Source organism: Exophiala mesophila (assembly GCF_000836275.1).
Source record: "Exophiala mesophila strain CBS 40295 unplaced genomic scaffold supercont1.4, whole genome shotgun sequence".
NCBI classification, from domain to species: domain Eukaryota; kingdom Fungi; phylum Ascomycota; class Eurotiomycetes; order Chaetothyriales; family Herpotrichiellaceae; genus Exophiala; species Exophiala mesophila.
This window is the reverse complement of record NW_015622507.1, coordinates 309,965-328,347: the sequence shown is the minus strand read 5'-3', so window position 1 is coordinate 328,347 and position 18,383 is coordinate 309,965. Positions and strand designations below refer to the sequence as shown.

General features: G+C 50.9%; 6 protein-coding genes across 7 annotated transcripts; 2 read left to right on the top strand and 4 right to left on the bottom strand.

The window, feature by feature from the left end:
* Positions 1–121: 121 nt before the first annotated feature.
* PV10_05380 (homoserine O-acetyltransferase) lies at positions 122–1,969 on the top strand. Its single transcript, XM_016370038.1, has one exon. It carries the CDS (start codon positions 266–268, stop codon positions 1,862–1,864), a length of 1,599 nt encoding a protein of 532 aa, XP_016222331.1. The 5' UTR covers positions 122–265; the 3' UTR covers positions 1,865–1,969.
* On the bottom strand, positions 1,769–2,942 carry PV10_05379. Of its 2 annotated transcripts, XM_016370036.1 has the most exons (5): positions 2,701–2,942; positions 2,635–2,652; positions 2,564–2,576; positions 2,423–2,505; positions 1,769–2,373 (listed from the first exon to the last, which is right to left on the bottom strand). In XM_016370036.1, exons 1-5 carry the CDS (start codon positions 2,764–2,766, stop codon positions 2,053–2,055), a joined length of 501 nt encoding a protein of 166 aa, XP_016222329.1. In that variant the 5' UTR covers positions 2,767–2,942; the 3' UTR covers positions 1,769–2,052. The 2 variants fall into 2 exon arrangements, with proteins under 2 accessions (XP_016222329.1, XP_016222330.1); XM_016370037.1 differs by having other exon boundaries at positions 2,635–2,942.
* A 599-nt stretch (positions 2,943–3,541) lies between these two features.
* PV10_05378 (uncharacterized protein) lies at positions 3,542–8,764 on the top strand. Its single transcript, XM_016370035.1, has 3 exons — positions 3,542–7,331; positions 7,398–7,829; positions 7,877–8,764. The coding sequence occupies exons 1-3, from the start codon at positions 4,143–4,145 to the stop codon at positions 7,952–7,954; spliced, it is 3,699 nt and encodes a 1,232-aa protein (XP_016222328.1). The 5' UTR covers positions 3,542–4,142; the 3' UTR covers positions 7,955–8,764.
* A 935-nt stretch (positions 8,765–9,699) lies between these two features.
* Positions 9,700–11,055, bottom strand: PV10_05377 (uncharacterized protein; the record flags this gene model as incomplete). Its single annotated transcript, XM_016370034.1, has 1 exon — positions 9,700–11,055. The coding sequence occupies one exon, from the start codon at positions 11,053–11,055 to the stop codon at positions 9,700–9,702; it is 1,356 nt and encodes a 451-aa protein (XP_016222327.1).
* Positions 11,056–13,045: 1,990 nt separating this feature from the next.
* PV10_05376 (uncharacterized protein) lies at positions 13,046–13,276 on the bottom strand (the record flags this gene model as incomplete). The annotated part of the gene is made up of 1 exon (XM_016370033.1): positions 13,046–13,276. One exon carries the CDS (start codon positions 13,274–13,276, stop codon positions 13,046–13,048), a length of 231 nt encoding a protein of 76 aa, XP_016222326.1.
* A 513-nt stretch (positions 13,277–13,789) lies between these two features.
* PV10_05375 (uncharacterized protein) lies at positions 13,790–17,901 on the bottom strand. The gene has a single exon (XM_016370032.1). It carries the CDS (start codon positions 17,668–17,670, stop codon positions 14,398–14,400), a length of 3,273 nt encoding a protein of 1,090 aa, XP_016222325.1. The 5' UTR covers positions 17,671–17,901; the 3' UTR covers positions 13,790–14,397.
* Between the last annotated feature and the right edge of the window lie 482 nt (positions 17,902–18,383).

Below are 18,383 nucleotides of genomic sequence, written 5' to 3'. Positions count from 1 at the left end.
ATCAAGAAGGAATGGCACCCCGGATGATGTAAGCAGCCTCGGCAGCCAAGGGCTCGCGGCCTGCATTTCTATTGGCCGCTGATGATGTGATTTTAACAAGTTTCCATTCGACTCCAGGACTCGCTGGGTAGACAAAGTCGTGAAGGCGGGACTCAAATATGGTGTCACTCTTTCTCAGACGTCTTGTAGGACGTCTGTCCCTCACTCACCGATCGCCGGAGTCCTTGTACCGGTTCCATTATCCCTTCCTTCGACCGGAGACAATATGTCTGCCCCAAGAGGTACTCAGATTGCAGCGCGCCTGCTGAGAAGAGGCTCAAAATCTCTGGCCCCATGTGCGTCCCCAAGAAGAGGCCTAGGAGAGAACATAAGGCTTCTCGACCGTCAATTCCAGCAGCGGCATGCTGCAGTACATACCCATACTGCCCGTCAAGCCCAGGCTGCGGCTGTAATGGAGGAGGAACCGTGGAAGGATGTATTCGAATCTAGCAACCCTGCCATGTCCTTTCCTTGTCTCGATGCCCAAGAAAGGAAAACAGCCGCCCTGCAAAAGAAGTCACACGAGTCTGGCCCAGAGCCTTCTTATACCACAGGCAACCACCTTGTATTCCACAGCCGAGAGCCGCTTCTCCTCGATTGGGGAGGTGTACTCCCTTCCTTTGAGATTGCATACGAGACATGGGGAACATTGAACAATGAAAAGAGCAATGTCATTCTGCTACATACTGGTCTATCCGCATCCAGTCACGCCCATAGCACCGCAGCCAACCCGAAACCCGGTTGGTGGGAGAAATTCATCGGCCCTGGTCTCCCCATCGACACAAGCAAATACTTTGTTATATGCACCAATGTCATTGGAGGTTGCTATGGCTCCACAGGTCCCTCTTCCATTGATCCTTCAAATGGCCAACGTTACGCTACTCGCTTTCCCATCCTGACTATGGACGATATGGTCCGAGCCCAGGCACGGCTCCTCGACCACTTGTCAATCCAACGCCTCTACGCAAGTGTCGGGGCAAGTATGGGCGGCATGCAATCGCTTGCTTTTGGCGTGCACTTCCCCGAGCGTGTGGGCAAGATCGTCAGCATCTCCGGGTGTGCGAGAAGTCACCCGTATAGCATTGCAATGCGGCATACTCAGCGGCAAGTCCTCATGATGGATCCCAAGTGGAATCGTGGTTTCTACTACGACCACATCCCACCTCATTCGGGCATGAAACTCGCGCGAGAGATCGCTACCGTGACCTACCGCAGCGGCCCGGAATGGGAGAACAGATTTGGCCGACAACGTGCTGATCCGAACAAACCGCCGGCGTTATGTCCCGATTTCCTCATCGAAACCTATCTCGACCACGCAGGTGAAAAGTTCAGCCTCGAGTATGACCCGAATTCACTTTTGTATGTGTCTAAAGCCATGGATCTGTTCGACTTGGGCCATGAGCACCAGGAGTCCGTCAGGAAACGCCGCCAACAGAACAGCGCCAACTTCGGGCGCTTGGGTAACGGAACCCACATGCAAAACGACTCGTCGTGCAGTTTGACTCTCCCTTCGGAGAAATATCAAGAACAAACAACCACGGCTGCGATGGACGAAATTGTTACGCCAGTCGAGTCAGGACCGCCACAAGATCTCGTACAAGGCATGTCGGTCCTGAGAGATCACCCAGTTCTTGTGTTGGGCGTGGCAAGTGATATTCTATTCCCGGCGTGGCAGCAGCGAGAGATTGCCGAGACATTGCGGGCAACAGGCAACCGTACTGTAAAACATGTTGAATTGGGCGAAGACTTGAGCTTATTCGGTCACGACACCTTCTTGCTTGACCTGGACCACGTGGGTGGAAATGTGGGCAGGTTCTTACAGTGAACGTTGGATTTGGACGTATAACAAACAATCAGAATTTGACGAAGAATCGATGATCGTCATTTGTGCCGTCTTCCCTTTATCGTGATCTACACTCTATCGTACGAGGCCAACCGCTGTACGGTTGCCCACATGGTAGTCTTGTCTGCCCGCCAGTAAAATCCGCCTCATAAACACAACCAATCGGTAGTTCACGACTTGGAGTGCAGGATCAAGCCAACGATTAAGCCGTACAAGCCGAGGACTTCGCCGAAGATGAGTATCAGCACCATGCCAACAAAGATTCGAGATTGTTGTAGATAGCATCGAACACCCATATCTCCCACAACCCCGATGGCGTAGCCAGCTGCCAGCCCGGATAGTCCAACGCTGAGGCCGCTTGCTAGATGCATGAAACCAGTAAATAGGCTGTAATTCTGTTGCGGTGGGGGGCCAATGTCGCTGGCGATTAGGACTGCAATCACTAAAGCGTACACGGCGATGATACCAGACATGACGACAGGGATAAGAGACTGTGCCAGGTCAGCATGGACACCAAGGTTATTCGTACCAATATCAGACCTTCATTATCAAATCAGGCCTGTAGGTTCCCACGTTGGCAATTCCGATTCCTGATTTAGCTGTGCCATATGCTGCTCCAATGCCTGAGATTTGGGTGTCAGTACCGTTGCACGAGATCCGAGGGTCTTGGAGGAAGCGTACAGCCGAAGATCATCTAGCAAACACTGGTCAGCATGACGACGGTACAGTCTAGGACATATTAATTTACTTACTGCAGAAGCTATTCCAGCCTGCCCATGATTAGTGAGGATTGATCGAGGACGCTACAGGTAACTTACCATGCCGAAAAAGGGAGCGAACTTGGGGGTGTATTCGCTCCCCGGGCTTTCAAAGACCGTTGACATAGTGTCTGTAAGGTTGAGTGAATTGGGAAGGGCACGTCGAGGAGGAGGGCGTGAAGCTGAGATATGGACGCGGTGTTGGTCGGCGATGGTGTCGTTGTCGAGTGCGCAACACGAAGGAAGCTATCGTTGAGCTGCGCAGTTAGCGGAGAAATGATGATGTGCCTGCGCAAACTTAGTAGTGAACCCACAGGCCATTCACCTGCCTAACACTTTGGGATATAGGTGCACCCGGCCAACCTTCCAGGTCGCTTGACTTGGGAGGTGCTACTTTCTCATGTGACAAAAGCAGCGTTGGAAATCCCATTCCCCTCAGCTCCGTCAAAGTCAGCTCACATAGTATAATGACACAGATTCCAAATTGCACCCTTCTCTATAGCATCACACTGTAGTAAAATTATTCTGGGAGGACAATAGTGATATTGTTTGTTAAGGGCACGTGAGGCCGATAGGGATTCATCTAACCTATCGCATTGAGAAAGGGTGACGGGATGACAGCAGTGGACAACGTCACTTTAAAGCGGCGTTGCTAGGCTGAGCAGCACATGTATACGTACTGCCTTCCAACTAGTGCCTCCCCATCGGCACCTAGGTAGATTATGGTCGCCCTTTGAATGCCCCCCAAAGCCAGCATCAGCTTAGCGACTAAAGGGGGAAACCCAGGGGCAGAGGGGCCTCGACGGTGTCGTGACAAGCATCCCTGACGCCTGTGCCGTAGCACCTCACTACCTCACTACCTCCACGTACCTCCCAACCAACAGGCAACTCTGTCGGTAAACAGCAACAGCAACCGCAGCTACCTCGCCTTCTTCCGTGGAATCACAACCCACAGCATTCCCTCCACTCACCACACACCATCCGCCACTCACAGACTCCACGTCCAATTCATTCCATTTTATCTCAGTATCCCTCGCGATTTTCTCAATTCATCTGCTCTTCGCACATACCGTTATTCTCGATATCCTTCACCCTTCTCTTCCATTCCTCCCTCTCTACCCTTCCTGCTGGCATGGAAGAGAGAGCATGACTTTCTACCACTCGCCATCCGCACACTGAATTACCGCCTCTACCTCCCACACGTCCTCACCACCCTCGCTTCTCACTCGATCCATCTCTCATGCGCTGCCATTGATCTCCCCCTAGTTACCATTGTCTCGACGCCCACAGCTCCTTCAACTCCCCCTTTCAGCACCTTCTATCGTCGTTCGAGACTCTGTCTAGCTTGAGCGATCTCATCACGTCAGACTGGCTTCACACCTTTCCCCAACCCGTCATCTTGTCAACCGTCCGATCACGACTGCTACTACATTCATGACCTCCTGACACTATCTCATATTTCTTTCCTGCCTCGTCGGATACCTGCTACCTCTTGACTGAGCATGGCAGACTATGGTGCGCCGGACTCGCGTTACCATGGCGCGCGGACCGCCGGATATGGCGCCACAGGGGAACATCAAAGGGACGCCGCCTTCCACAACATTTTTGGCGGAATGCCTCCTCCTGGAAGATCTCAGACGATGACAACACAACCTTCGGGGCCGATGTACGATCGATCTCAGAGTATGACTTCGTCTACGCAGTCTCCACACGCTATGTCCATGAGGCAAGGTCCACCGCACCCTCAGCCCATGCGACCGACGGGACATAACTACGATAGGACCAACGGCTACGCACCCAGCCAGCCCTACATGAATGGATCTAATGCATCTCGCCCTCCACCCTCCAATCCAATGCCGCCTTTCCCAGATCGAAGACCATATCCACCTCCACAACGCCTCGACACTCGCGGTCCTGGACCCATGCATATGCAGATGGGGGGCCCCTACGAGAGAAAACCCATCCCCAACCGCATGCCTCCTCCTGCACTTAACAACGATGCTTATCGATCACGCTCCATGGTCAGGCCCGGCGAATCGCCAGGCTACCGTCCTCCCCCAAGCAGCTTTCAGCCAGGTACTGCAGGTGCGTTTAGACAACAGCCGTATGCACCGATGGGCAGTGGCTCCAGGACTACTGCTCAGGGTCGGCACATACCCGACCGCCCTGATGATGGCCGTGCAATGTCGATGGGGACTTACTCCTCTGATCGGGATCACGCTCAACATTTGACCAGTGGAAGAGTTGTTCCACCAAGACCTCGAGAATCTGAGGCCGATCCTTTTGCTGATCAGTTTGCTGCGCTCACCCCATACAATGGTCACGGATCCTTTGCCTCGTCTCAATCTCCTGTCTACACCCCTGTGGCGAGATCTAGGCGCCCTAGCGAAGGTAGCCTTCCCACAAGGACCATCTCTACCACCTCCGCCGCTTCTGCTTCGTCCGACATCACGACCACCCCAGTGAATGGATCGCGTTCTGATAGTATGAGGAGTCGGCCAACCCCCACTCCGGGTTCCTCCAGTTCTACGACAACCACCGTCGTGCAACGGAAGTCTCCTCTCGTTTATCCGGCTCTCTTATCGCGTGTCGCAAATGCCTTTCAAGAACGAATTGGAGTTGGTGACAGAACCAAAAATGACCTGTCTTACAAAAATGCATTCACTGGCGCCGAGGCGGTGGATCTGATTGCATACATCATCAAAACTACTGACAGAAACTTGGCCCTCCTCCTCGGGCGTGCACTCGACGCCCAGAAGTTTTTCCACGATGTCACGTACGAACACCGATTGAGAGATGCTCCTGGGGAGGTGTACCAGTTTCGAGAAACCATGGGGGAAGAAGCCTCCTCCAAAGACGTAAATGGAGTTTTCACGCTTCTGACAGAATGCTACTCTCCTACCTGCACCAAGGATCATCTTTGCTATTCAATCGCCTGTCCCCGGCGACTTGAACAGCAAGCCCGTCTCAATCTCAGACCTCAACCAGGCCTGAGACATTCAGGATCCCGCGGTAGCTTACATGACAACGATGACCAGGAACAGAAGCTCTGGATCAACAGTGTTCCCAAGGAAGTTGCTGACAAGATCGATGACAAGGAGAAGAAGAGACAGGAAGTCATTTCCGAGCTCATGTACACCGAACGTGACTTTGTCAAAGACTTGGAATACCTACGCGACTTTTGGATTCGGCCGCTCCGCGGCCTCGGACAATCACTGTCACCAATCAAGGAAGAGAAACGAGAAAAGTTCGTTCGAACCGTTTTCGGAAATCTCTCAGAGGTTCTTGCCGTAAATTCCAAGTTTGCGGACGAGCTGTCAAAGAGGCAAAAGGAGCAACATGTGGTGCACAGTATTGGCGATGTCTTCTTGAAATGGGTTCCACAATTCGATCCATTCATCAAGTATGGTGCGAACCAGATGTACGGCAAATTTGAGTTTGAGAAAGAAAAGGGAGCCAACCCGGCGTTCGCACGCTTTGTTGACGACACTGAGAGACTCAAGGAATCAAGAAAACTGGAGCTGAATGGCTATCTCACCAAGCCCACGACTCGTCTGGCTCGGTATCCTCTCTTACTCGACAATGTGCTAAAGTATACAAAGGATGAGAATCCGGATAAGAAGGATATACCGAAGGCTATTGGCATCATCAAAGACTTTCTCGCCCGTGTCAATGCTGAAAGCGGCAAGGCAGAGAACCATTTCAACCTCCTCCAGCTCAACCAGCAGTTGAAATGGAATGCGGGCGAGTACACGGATCTCAAACTAACGGAAGAAAACCGGGTGATTTTGACAAAAATGAGTTTCAAGAAAAACCCGACGGATAGCTCAGAGGTGCAAGTGTACCTTTTCGATCATGCAGTGCTGATGTGTCGCAACAAGACTGTCAACAAAAGGGACGAACTGCGTGTGTACCGGAAGCCTATTCCCCTAGAATTACTTGTCATTGCCGAGATGGATCAGGTTATACCCCGCCTGGGCATTGCGAAGCGACCGTCATCAAGCCTCCTGCCGGGCGCAAAATCTTCCGCCACCCAGCCTGGACAAAAAGAGACATATCCAGTCACATTTCGCCATCTTGGGAAAGGCGCGTATGAATTACAGCTGTACGCCACATCAATCACCCAACGTAAGAAGTTCATTGAGCTGGTGGAAGAGCAACAGACAAAGCTGCGAGAGCGCAGCAGCAACTTCTATACCAGAACGATTCTATGCGAACGATTTTTCAATTCTCAGAACCGTGTCAACTGCCTGGTCCCCACAGACGGCGGCCGTAAGCTTATCTATGGCACAGACAACGGGATCTACATCGCAGACCGCTGGCCGAAAGACAAAACTATCAAGCCCAAACGAATTCTAGACGCTACCCAGGTCTCTCAAATCGACACACTTGAGGAGTACCGACTTTTGCTTGTTTTGTCCAACAAGACTCTCACATCCTACCCATTTGAGGCTCTAGATCCTAACAATCAGAATCCGCTCGCGACTAGACCACGCAAGATTCAGGGACATGCCAACTTCTTCAAAGCTGGAATTGGCCTAGGACGACATTTGGTATGTTCGGTAAAGACTTCGGCGCTCTCGACGACGATTAAGGTATATGAGCCGATGGATGATCTTACTAAGGGTAAGAAAAAGCCGGCAATAAGTAAGATGTTTGCCAGCGGGCAAGACGCTCTCAAACCATTCAAGGTTGGTCTTCCTTCTCCCCCCCCCCCCCCCCGGGTGCTTGGTTCGAGATATTCACATTTGCCATAGGAATTTTACATCCCAGCCGAATCAACCTCTGTGCATTATCTACGATCGACATTGTGTGTCGGCTGCACGAGAGGGTTTGAGGTTGTGTCTCTTGAGACAACTGAACGTCAATCTCTTCTTGATCAGGCCGACACATCACTTGATTTCGTCACGAGACGGGAAAACGTGAAGCCCATCCATATCGAACGTTTGAACGGCGAATTCTTGCTCAACTACTCCGACTTCAGCTTTTTTGTCAACCGCAACGGCTGGCGGGCGCGACAAGATTGGAGAATCACGTGGGAAGGAACGCCGCAGGCATTCGCGTTGAACTATCCTTATATCCTCGCATTCGAGCCTAGCTTCATCGAGATCCGGCACATTGAAACTAGTGAATTGATTCATGTCATGACTGGCAAGAACGTAAGGATGTTGCACTCAAGTACTCGAGAGGTCAGTATGGCATAGAAGTTTGGGAAGATGAGCTAACTTGCAGGCAGATTCTTTACGCATACGAAGACGAAACAGGAGAGGATGTGATTGCCAGTTTAGACTTTTGGCAACAGGCCGCGCCTTGAGGACTCAAGCAATGACCGACAAGGGCAAGTTATGGCAGTGATTCGCACTTCCGCAAAAGAAGGCCCGATACTACCGAAGGGAACCTTGGCAGCGGACATGGTTGCGACCAAATCAGCAAGGAGCCCCAAGTCGAGCGTGGATAGGCTACCTACATACAAATGGACGTGACGAATACATTAGACGGGAATGGACGATGCCACGGGCGAGATGACTGGAATGCTAGGGTTGCCACGATGTCTCGATGTCTCCATGTCATGCAGTCCCGGTGCCATGAGTCAATCATGATGGCTTTCTTCGAGGAAGAATATGACAGGCGCAGTTTCGATTGATAGCCCTGGGCATGTCGGATTGGGAAGCTGGGGTTGTCTTTGCTCAAGCCCCTCTTCTTGAAGGCAGACATCAATACAGAAGATATTGAGACAAATTACAATTTTCACCAACACAACTTGAAAGACCTAATCTAGCTAACAAGCGAGCTTTTTAGATGGCCAACTGACATGAGGTTCGTGCGCCGAGTGCATCTTCTCGCTTTCCGCTTTCTCATCGATTCGACCTCGACATCCACCAAAAGTGAGTCTTCCAAGACGATGAATGCTGTCGTTGGCTGGCAGATGAGGCGCAAGAATCGAACAAGGCAGAACAAAGCACTTTATCCGAGGGGTGACTGTACTTTGGCTCTGGTCACTTTGTCTTGATCCATGACTGCAGTTGTTGACTCGATTGCTCTTTGTTGTACGAGACAAGACACATTATCTGCCGGAGTACCTTGAACGATGGACAATCGAGCCTTGACTCAATCATGATGCTGGTAATAAATCAATTGGATTTATCTCTTGTTTCTGCTTCTACAGTCTACTCTCCAAACAACTGAGAACCCGAAAAGAATTGAAAAGGACCTTGATATCGATACCGTGCCGTCATCGACGACGACGACAATTCCAGTGTTATCAAGTAGTCCCTTTCTCAGATCGACACCTGATCAAAAGTTTTTCGAGGCTTTCCCAAGAAACACTTTGGAATCATCCATTGCCAAGATGCATACCTGTGTTGGATCAGGCCAGACTTGTCAGAATAAGAGTGTCTCCGGCACGTCGTTTGCTTCGCGAGCAGAGGGCCCAACATTGTCAACAAATCACCACCATAGCGGAGGTGCGTGTTTGGCACTCTCAACGACAGCCACACCACGTGACATGCGTGCTCCAGGATGGCCGATCTGTCCCTATTGCAACGATGGCCATGACCCCAGCGAAGCCTGTTTCGCATAACTCTGGTCGTGGGATATCTCATATGGATGGTAAGTTGAAACAAGGAGTGAGAGAGACGTGTCTGAGAGACTGAAAGAGAGACCAGGTGGAGAGCAGTAACGAATGGGGAAATGATAAAGAGGTTGAGTACGAAGTAATGGCCAGGCCTTTTCACCACCGGCATAGATGCCCCGTGGTGAGGTTTGGATTGCCCAATATCATATGGCGTCGATGGACATAGACTCGCAGTCCGATTGACCATTTAGACATCTAGCACGTGCAATGGCGCAGGAAGCAGTCGCGAAAATTGTGATAGACACAAGGCACAATAATATCAACGATGTCGTATTATCAACCGGTAGCAAATCGAAAGAAAGTGCAAGTTCTGCCATTCCATTATAGTCATAATATATCATTAAATATCTCCCTTGTCTGTAGCCCAACTCCGCTTGGTCCAAATCTAGATGTCGCAAATCTAGCAAGCTATGACATGTAATCTATCATGAAGTGGTGGATCCAAAGACCTCGGAATGGATCCTGTCGGGGGAAACGCCCAAGTTCTCTAGAGACTTTTGTTGAATCTGCATGAACGGAAGTGGACCGCACAAATAGTAATCTGCATCAGGGAGCAGAACTTTGTCCTTGATAGCTGCCATGTCCATGTAGCCTTTCAAGTCATAGTCTTGACCTTGGCGGTCGCCCTGTTCGACGTTCTGGTAGTAGACGAGCTTGGAGACCTGAGGCTGCTGTTCAACGACTTTGGCCAAGTAATCTTTCATAGCGTGGACGCGGCCGCTGCGTGTGGCATACAAGAAGAGCACTTGGCGACTTGTTGCGGATTGCGAGACCAAAGTGTCTAGCATTGAAAGCATTGGGGTTAAGCCGACACCAGCGCTAATGAGAACCACAGGGGTGGAGGCATTGACGTCGAGGGTGAAGTCGCCATATGGGTAGGCAAGCTCGATTTCGGCCCCTTGGGGTGTCTGGGCGTGTAGGGCGTTGGAGATACGGCCAGCGGGATGGTCATCACCCTGTGCTGACTCTCGTTTGACTGAGATTCGGAAATACTGGCCGTTTGGACTATGGGAGAGACTGTATTGGCGGGGTTGGTAGACGTTGAGCTCGGGCACAAAGACGCGCACCGAAGTGAACTGACCAGGCTTGAAGGGAGGGAGAGAGCCTCCATCAACGGGCTCCATGTAGAAAGAAGTGATCTCGTCGCTTTCGGGGACCTTTTTGACGACCTTGAATTTGCGCCAGCCTGTCCATCCGCCTGGAGTGGCTTCGGCTTGCTCATAGAGATTTGCTTCAAAGGAGATGAAGATGTCTGCGAGTTGTGCATATGCTGCAGCCCAGGCATCAATGATGGGTTGCGTGATGGCGTCACCCAGAACCTCCTTTAGCGAAGCCAGGAGATTTTCACCCACAATGGGATAGTGCTCAGGTAGGACTCCCAGACTGGCGTGTTTGTGACCGATGCGAGAGACGGCGGCGGTCAGGGCACCGAGATTATCGATATTGGCGGCGTATGCGAAGACAGCATTAGCCAGAGCGGTGGGTTGACTGCCAGTCCTTTGGTGGGCATTGTTGAAGATGTTGCGAAGTTCAGGGTTTCTCTCTAGCATGCGCTTGTAGAAGTGAGTTGTGACGGCAGTACCATGTTCGGCAAGAACGGGCACTGTAGCCTTGATGATGGCTGTATGTTCCGGACTTAATGCCGGTCTTGGGGGGGATGAATGAAAGGAAGCATTTTCTGATGAGGCAGGAAGATTGCTGGAGACACTGACAGTTGCCATCCTTGTGATGAAATTGGGATGATAGTGTAGACGTCTAGACAAAATAGAACGAGCGAGCATTCCCAGTTTATACAAGTATTGTTTGGATGGATGGATCACAGGAGTTGAGTCAATCAGGACTGGCTTATATAGAATGCATGGATGATGGAGAGAGGGAGGAATAGGAAATACTGGATTGGAAAGTACGTAAGAGTATTGGGCGGAGAAACATTGGTCAGACCACTGGTAGTAGGGTCCAAATATGACAGACGGTTAGTTGCTCACCTGTTTAGCTTACCGGCGTCAACAAATGATTGACAAGAAGGACTTGGTGAAAGAACAGAGGGATCAAATTCCGCGGAGAGCGGTCTGAGGCGAAGGTAGATTGTGGCCGGATGGTGCAACCAAACAGCCGAACGGGCATTTGGCTGGGCTACGGGCTGGGGTTGACAATATCAGCGAGGCTGAGGGACAAATGAAAAGACCGAATAATAATCATCCAGGCCATACGTGCTACGTCCGGACGCAACAGATGGTTGATAGAGGGTCTTTGCTGGCACACAAAGTGTATAGACCGCGGAGGTACTTGTGTATTCTTATAGCGATGTGGGGAATTGAAATTGGCGCAAACCGGGAGATGTGGGACTGAATGATAATGGCGTGCATCAGGCCACTTGTGTTTGGCTGGGGAACCATTAGCCAACTACCAGAAGCGATAAGGTTTATGTTGGCCTGATTATTGGAATGCTGAGGAATCATTCTTATCGTACATGACTGGCACTAGATATCAAGTATTTTGGGTGTTGGCCTTGGTGATCTGATTGATTGTTCGTGAGATTGGTTTGGTTGTAGTTGAAGTTGGAACATCCCCCACGAGGTTGAAAAGAAGAGGAGGGATGGTGTGCCACGTGATGCCAAGTCGTTGTCCCATGTGTCTCCTTTCTTTTATTTTACTGTAGTAGTATGAGTCGTGCTTGCCTCCCCACGACTCCTTGGCAGTCGTACATAAATGGTTTGATAAGGAAAGAGTGACTGAACACGGGGTGAAGCTACGACCGAATCCCCGAGGAAATCCATTGGCATCATACGAAGAATCGGGATGAATCGTCAAGTTTATCATGGATAAGAAAGCATATGCTCTGATTGGGTGAATCCATCAGAAGAATCTCGATCAAGGTGCTTGGTGTGATAGAATCTGACATTCAACAGGACAATGGAGAATACCTAATGTCCGCCACCATCTCAGGAGATGCTCTCACTGCTCTCCATCTACAGCTCTTGGATACAACAGTTTAGGACCCAGTCGAGCGGCATAAGCGAGGCCTCGGAGAAATCAACAAGCTTAAGAATATTCACGATAAGCCCCCATCGTAGCCCACCCGAGTTAGATATCTAAATGGAGAATATCGATCATGGGTCCACTGTGATCTTCTCGTTGGTAAGACGGCTCCATCAACCACGTGAACAGATAGTCAAGAACGATCGGGATCTAATCCAGTTCAAAATTAAGCAGAGTTGGACGTTCAAACTCATTCCCAAGACAGCCTAAGCCTTGACCCGGACTCAGTTGGTGACAACAAAGACTTTATCACGGTCAAATATCACAAAGATCAATCCGACGATCAGGACTACTCTCATACGTCGTGGCAAATGCTGTTCAAGCAAGACTGTCGTGTAGAAATTGTGCCTAACCTTTATTGAGCAGATGAGGGACTACTAGCGGCATCAGTTTCAAAAAGTGGCAAGCGGATAACGTTGTTGTTACAGACAATTTAAAATAGTTGATGCATTAGCTCCTCCAGGTTCCGCCTGGATGACAGGCAGGTAGTTCACCCGGTCATGTGGGATATCAGATAGTATAGTAGGTACAAAGGTGTCCAACAACGAACACTGGTTGTCAGGCTCTTCAGCAAGCCGCAAGTCGCTAAACTCAACACAGATGATGACCGCCGAGATAGAAAGTACAGTATAAGTATTGTACAACAATAATACAGGCCGGGTTCAGTCGTGGATCTCACATCCAGGATCTACCCGCTGGATCTGGGGTCACACGCACCCTTTCGATCGTGGTCTATCGCCCAAAGGCCATGAAGGGGTGCCAGCTGCTTCGCCTCTGTTCGGTAGGGGCCGTTGCTGTGGCCGTGGCTGATGCTTCGGTCGATGTTGATGCTTGAGAGTCAACACTGTTGCGCTTATTTTTCCGGTGGAAGAGGTCCACGACGGGGACATCGTAGATCCTGATGGGTGCTTGTGGCTCATCGACAGGCTGTAGCCACTTGGGGATGTACTTTTTGAATTGCATCTTTGCTTTGGTGTTGTGGGCTTGGATTGTGTGGGGTTGGTGGTAGAGTGATATTGTTGCTGGGTCTCTTTTGCTTTCAAAAGATTCTTGTTCTGATGTCTTTGGGTTTGTTTGCTTGGTTTGGTGGACAGAGGGAATATTCGCCTTCCTCTCGCCGACGCTGGATGTATATATACTCACTCAGGTCGACGGCGAGCCATATGGCGGTCACGCGCCGCTTCAACGATGAGAAATATACTGAGAATTTTGCTGGAACAACGTTCACACGATCTAAGATTTGACTCGTCCAGGCCTTCAGTTGACGTCAGTTTTAAGCCATTTGCACTTGTGTTTGCGCTGGTGTCACAGGGTCTGGTTCAAGGGCGCAACGATCGCCCGCTAAGCGTGCTGCTGAATAAGCCCGCAATCCATAATACTAACAGCACCCACAGGGGAAAATCTCTCAGAGGCTGAGTTGAAGGGCGTGAGTGGCCGAGGCGCCCCCCTGGACCATCCGTCACTGCTTACTGGCCATTGAGAGGAAAACGGGTGCACATGTCCGCTTTGAAACCAGTTTGAGGTACCAGGCGTAGGAGATCAACACGTACCACCGCAGCATGTGTGGTCAGTTAATTGCGCAGCTGATCAGTTGCACCAGTCGAATGGATGCCATATGACTTTGCTTGGGAATTTGGCCATCCACCAGTTCAGACAAGCTCGCCCTTGGCCGCCTAGAGAAGCTTAGTTTCACGCTCTAAGAAAAGTTGGGATCTGGAGATGTTTCTTGGTAGATAGACTCGTGACCTTGTCAACTCAAGCCATTTTACTTGACCAGATGATGTTAACTCAGGCATGTGCTCATCACTCTTTGGGTTGGGCCACGGCATCAACAATGGTGGGATTTTGTGGCCACCAAGTTTCGCTGATAGAGAGAGCGTTTGGGTCATCACCAGAACCGCCTGGCACCGTACTGCTTTATATTGGTGTGCCTCCTATCCGATACAATGCCATTTCACACTGGGATACTTTGGACAGATCCTAGCGAGGCGTGAAAGATGATGTTGGGAGACAATCCCACCTGTACAATGCCTTAATTTCCCTCTGTGCATGCCTGGTCCCCGAGAATCGTCTCCGGTTGTCTCTTATATATGCCTGGCATCCAGAAATGATTGCATCACCCGTTGTTTACGTGCCTCCAAGGCCTTCTTCTCCTTTCCCTTGACCGTAGAATCCTTCTCTGACCTGATGATGGCACCTGCGAAAATGCCGCTGTATGCCGCTGCCAACTTCTGGCGTCGCTCGAATAAGAGCTCCTCCACTGTGGCCGCCACTCCTGACGAAGATGATGCACTTTCGGCCCGCCGCCGACGTAACGGCGAAAACAGACTACGTTTCGAAGGGGTTGTCTGGCCTGACTGCAGCGCTGGTCCAGTCTCGCTGGAGAGCGTCGACGTCCGAGAGCGTTTGGAATCTCGAGGACTTGCAGGTGCCGTTGCGGCGCTGGGCGGCATTACCCCATAAGGTACCAGCTCATTGATGATTCGCGTCAGCATAAACGTGATAAACGTAAACGACACACTGTGCACCGGAGACCGGGACAACGAGTCCATTGCCATTTCCTGGATGTCGGCTTCGCTGCCTTGCACCTTACTTTTATCCATGTCGTCAAGATGCTGTTCAATCTCTTTCCATGCTTCTGCTGTCACCACTCCGTCTTGCAGAGACTCGAGAAAGGTCAGTAACACTTCGGCCAGTACTTCGAGTCGAATCAGGCACGTGACATCTGCGTCAAAGCTTTCATCCAGCGGCCTCGCCATGTCCAATGATTCTCTTACTCGTGCGAGTAAATCCGATCGTTCTTCGCCTTGGTGAAATGTCCATGTTTCTTGAACGAATGGCCACGATAGCCCATGTTCTTCATATTGCCAAGGTGGTTGATCGGTGCCATGGACCATTGTCCAGTCGGCGATGGAACGTTCAACAAGGCTGGGGACCGGTTCAGTGAGAAGAAACAATTCTTTGGGCGCAGAATGGTGCGCGGCGGCGGTCTGGTCGGCAACATCACCTCCGCGGCGAGGCTGCATCTGGCGCACGCCCCCTTCGGGTGCCAGAACGAGTTCTCCCAAGGTTCGAAAATATGCCGATGGCAGCCATGTGCCTTTGACAGGAATGAAATGGTCTCGTCCATTTTCAACTCTCAGTACCAGAACATCGTCCAAATCGACGTCGCTCGAGTTGAGGCCATGCACAAGCTCGGGTTTAGATACTTGAATCGACAGCTCCACGACCGTGCTATCCCCCGGATAAAGGGTGAAGCGCGGCTCTTGGCCGGTCCCTGACTTAGTTGCGGGTTCGATAGTCTCATGATTGATGTCAAGTGTGAGCCAGTCCGGAACAGCCTTTACATCATCTTCGGCATCTGAGGGTCGTTCCACAAAGCTAAAGGTTGCCGGTATCTGGCCGGTATTGGCAATGGTGACAGTTCGAGTTTGGCGCTCGTGGTAGCGGATAGGTCCGAAGTCGACGGCGCTCATGTCTGTCGGTCCGTCAGCGTTTGGATTGGAAAGATCCGAAAGATTGTCAACTACCACAGTCACGGCAGGACGACTCTCATTTTCTGCCTTGTCCAATTCTTTGGCGACTTCTTGATGGACCCTGGCTTTCAATTCGGGGATCACAGCGTCGTAGGTGACGGTGAAGATAGCATCGAGAGGTTTGTGATCTGAGGACAGGACCCGTTGGTGCGAGATGTAGTGGTGAAGAAGGATGGGGTCTCCATAATCATCTCTGGTCTGCACTAATTCGGCGTCGTGAAGGGCATCTTCCGCTTCACCAAAGTCATCGTCGCACTCACCGTCGCCGTCGCCGTCGTCACCGTAAGCCAGGCCGTCCGTATCCGGGTCATAGTCGAAAAGAACGTCTTGTTCGGCGGTGGCTTGGTCCAGACCCTGTGCTCTCATGGCCTCGTCCTTTTTGCGAGCTTCTTCTAGTCTCTTGGACTTTTCCTCGGACATATGGAGATCTCGCCTCGTGCGGAAGAGAATCCTGTCGCACCAGCTGGGGCTCCTCTTCTTCTCGCCCGAGTCAAACATGCCCACACTGCCAACGTCATACTTGTAGGTTGGTAAGAACTTGATATCTCCTTCTCTCCAGCCATCGTGAAATGCCTTGCGCAGGCGTTGCTGGTTGTGAAGTTGATCGTGAGCTAGCAGAGATTTGATGGTGGTGTGAAGCGATGCAGGGTCGGACTCGGGATCCAATGGTGGTTCGGCGGCGCTTTCTGAGGCCGGGAGTTCCACGTCGCTGTATTCGTAATGTTTGTGGGCTGGCACAGATTCCGAGGACGGGGCGTTGATGAAGCCCAACTCACTGTCGATCCGGCGCTTGGATTGATTGGTGACATCGTATTCATTTCGCGTATGAAGGAGAAGTAGCCTGCGAACATCCTCACCGGGAATGTCGTCCAGTCTGTAATTGAGATCGCCAAACCAAAAGGCAAAATCTTCGTCACCAATCTTTTCCTCACCTGACTCAACCACCTCGCCATCAGGACTGACGGGCGAAAACCTGGTCCGACTCAATACCTGGCTGGTGTCCCAGATGCGGCGATTCAAGGCAGCTTGATCAGCACCGGCGGCCAGGTGGCAGTTGATGAAACAAAACTTTGTTGTTTCTGCGAGCATCAACCTGACAGAGACGGCACCCTTGTTGCCAAGATAGCCCATCAAGCCGGTGCCGACACTGGCGGTGCTAACGTTGGAAATAGAAGGGGCCAGTGTAGGGGAAGCATAGATGAGGATGAGTAAGCCAAGCAGTTGCTGTTCCGCAACCATTTGATAAGTCGGTGGGAGAGCGGTAGTGAGGGCTTTCTTCCATTTCTTAGCCGGATTGGGGTCAGTGAAAGGCTTGACGGCTTCGGTCATGGAGGCGACGTCAATAACTTCTTGAAGGCCAAGAACGTACAAGTCGATATCGGAGTCGTGGTCGACAGCGGGGATATCATCCTTGGGCAAAGTCGATTTCTTCTTGGCGAGTCGAGCTTCTTGGGCCTCTACGGATTCAATCGAATTCTCCTGGCCGGCTACTGGCTGAGTTTCAACAGCGAGGCCAGCCAGGTCCTGGGACAGACCCTTGACGCCGTATCCTCCAACGAACCAAGCTCCGAGATCCTTTTCAGTGCCATTTATCGAGGCGACATTCCAGGTTCCGACCTTGACTTTGACCGTCTCCTTGCGAATATATTCGTCCTTTCTCGCCCGGACAGCTGACGATAGAGAATGCGATGTTGATGGATCACCAGTATGGACAGAAGGTCCCGTGGGATCATGGGGTGGCGACCAAGGGTCTCCGGACCTCCAGGGTTGAGGAGACTTTTGATCGTCGTTGTAGGAGCTAGCTCCTTTCAATAACGACATTGGTCAAAGTGGCCAACGGCCGTGGACCTGGTGAACGGTGACGGAGTGACCGGATTTTGAACAAGACTGTGTGTTTACCTCATTGTAATGGCTTGTGAAGAGAGATGGATGTGTTTAGAATTTAAAAGTGAAGAAAATGGGAATTATGGTGATGGTTACACAAAGTCCATGTCATTGATGATGGTAATCGTAGGATGAGTTAGTAACTAGGTACGGCAAGGATGGCACACAGTAATATAAGAATAATAATAATCATAATAATTATAGGAAGTTGACATTCCAGGCGAACAAAATGTTGATACTTCAGTTCCAGCCCATACTTGGGAGGCCCCAGGCACCCCAGACACCCCAGGGCCCTATTAGAGCCTATCGCTTCGGGGCTTGCACAGCCACAAAATTTATTACGATCATTACCATCTACTCATTCTTGATCGCTAATGACCTATGACCTCAGCGTTTGCAGAACCCTTAGTGCCGGGAAGATGTGACTAGAGCCAGTGCTGGTTCAAAGGTACAACATATTGTGAATGTGGCTGTCGAGTCCTTCAATCTTTAGTGAGATCGTTTGTGTTGACGATCAGCATGATAGTCGCATACATACCTACTACCTAGGTACCTGGTAACTGGAATGAAGAGGCCCGAGGAGCCGATGAGACACCGAGCACGTGTCTCTAACTCTAATAATGCCAATTGCACAGATATTGGTATCAGGC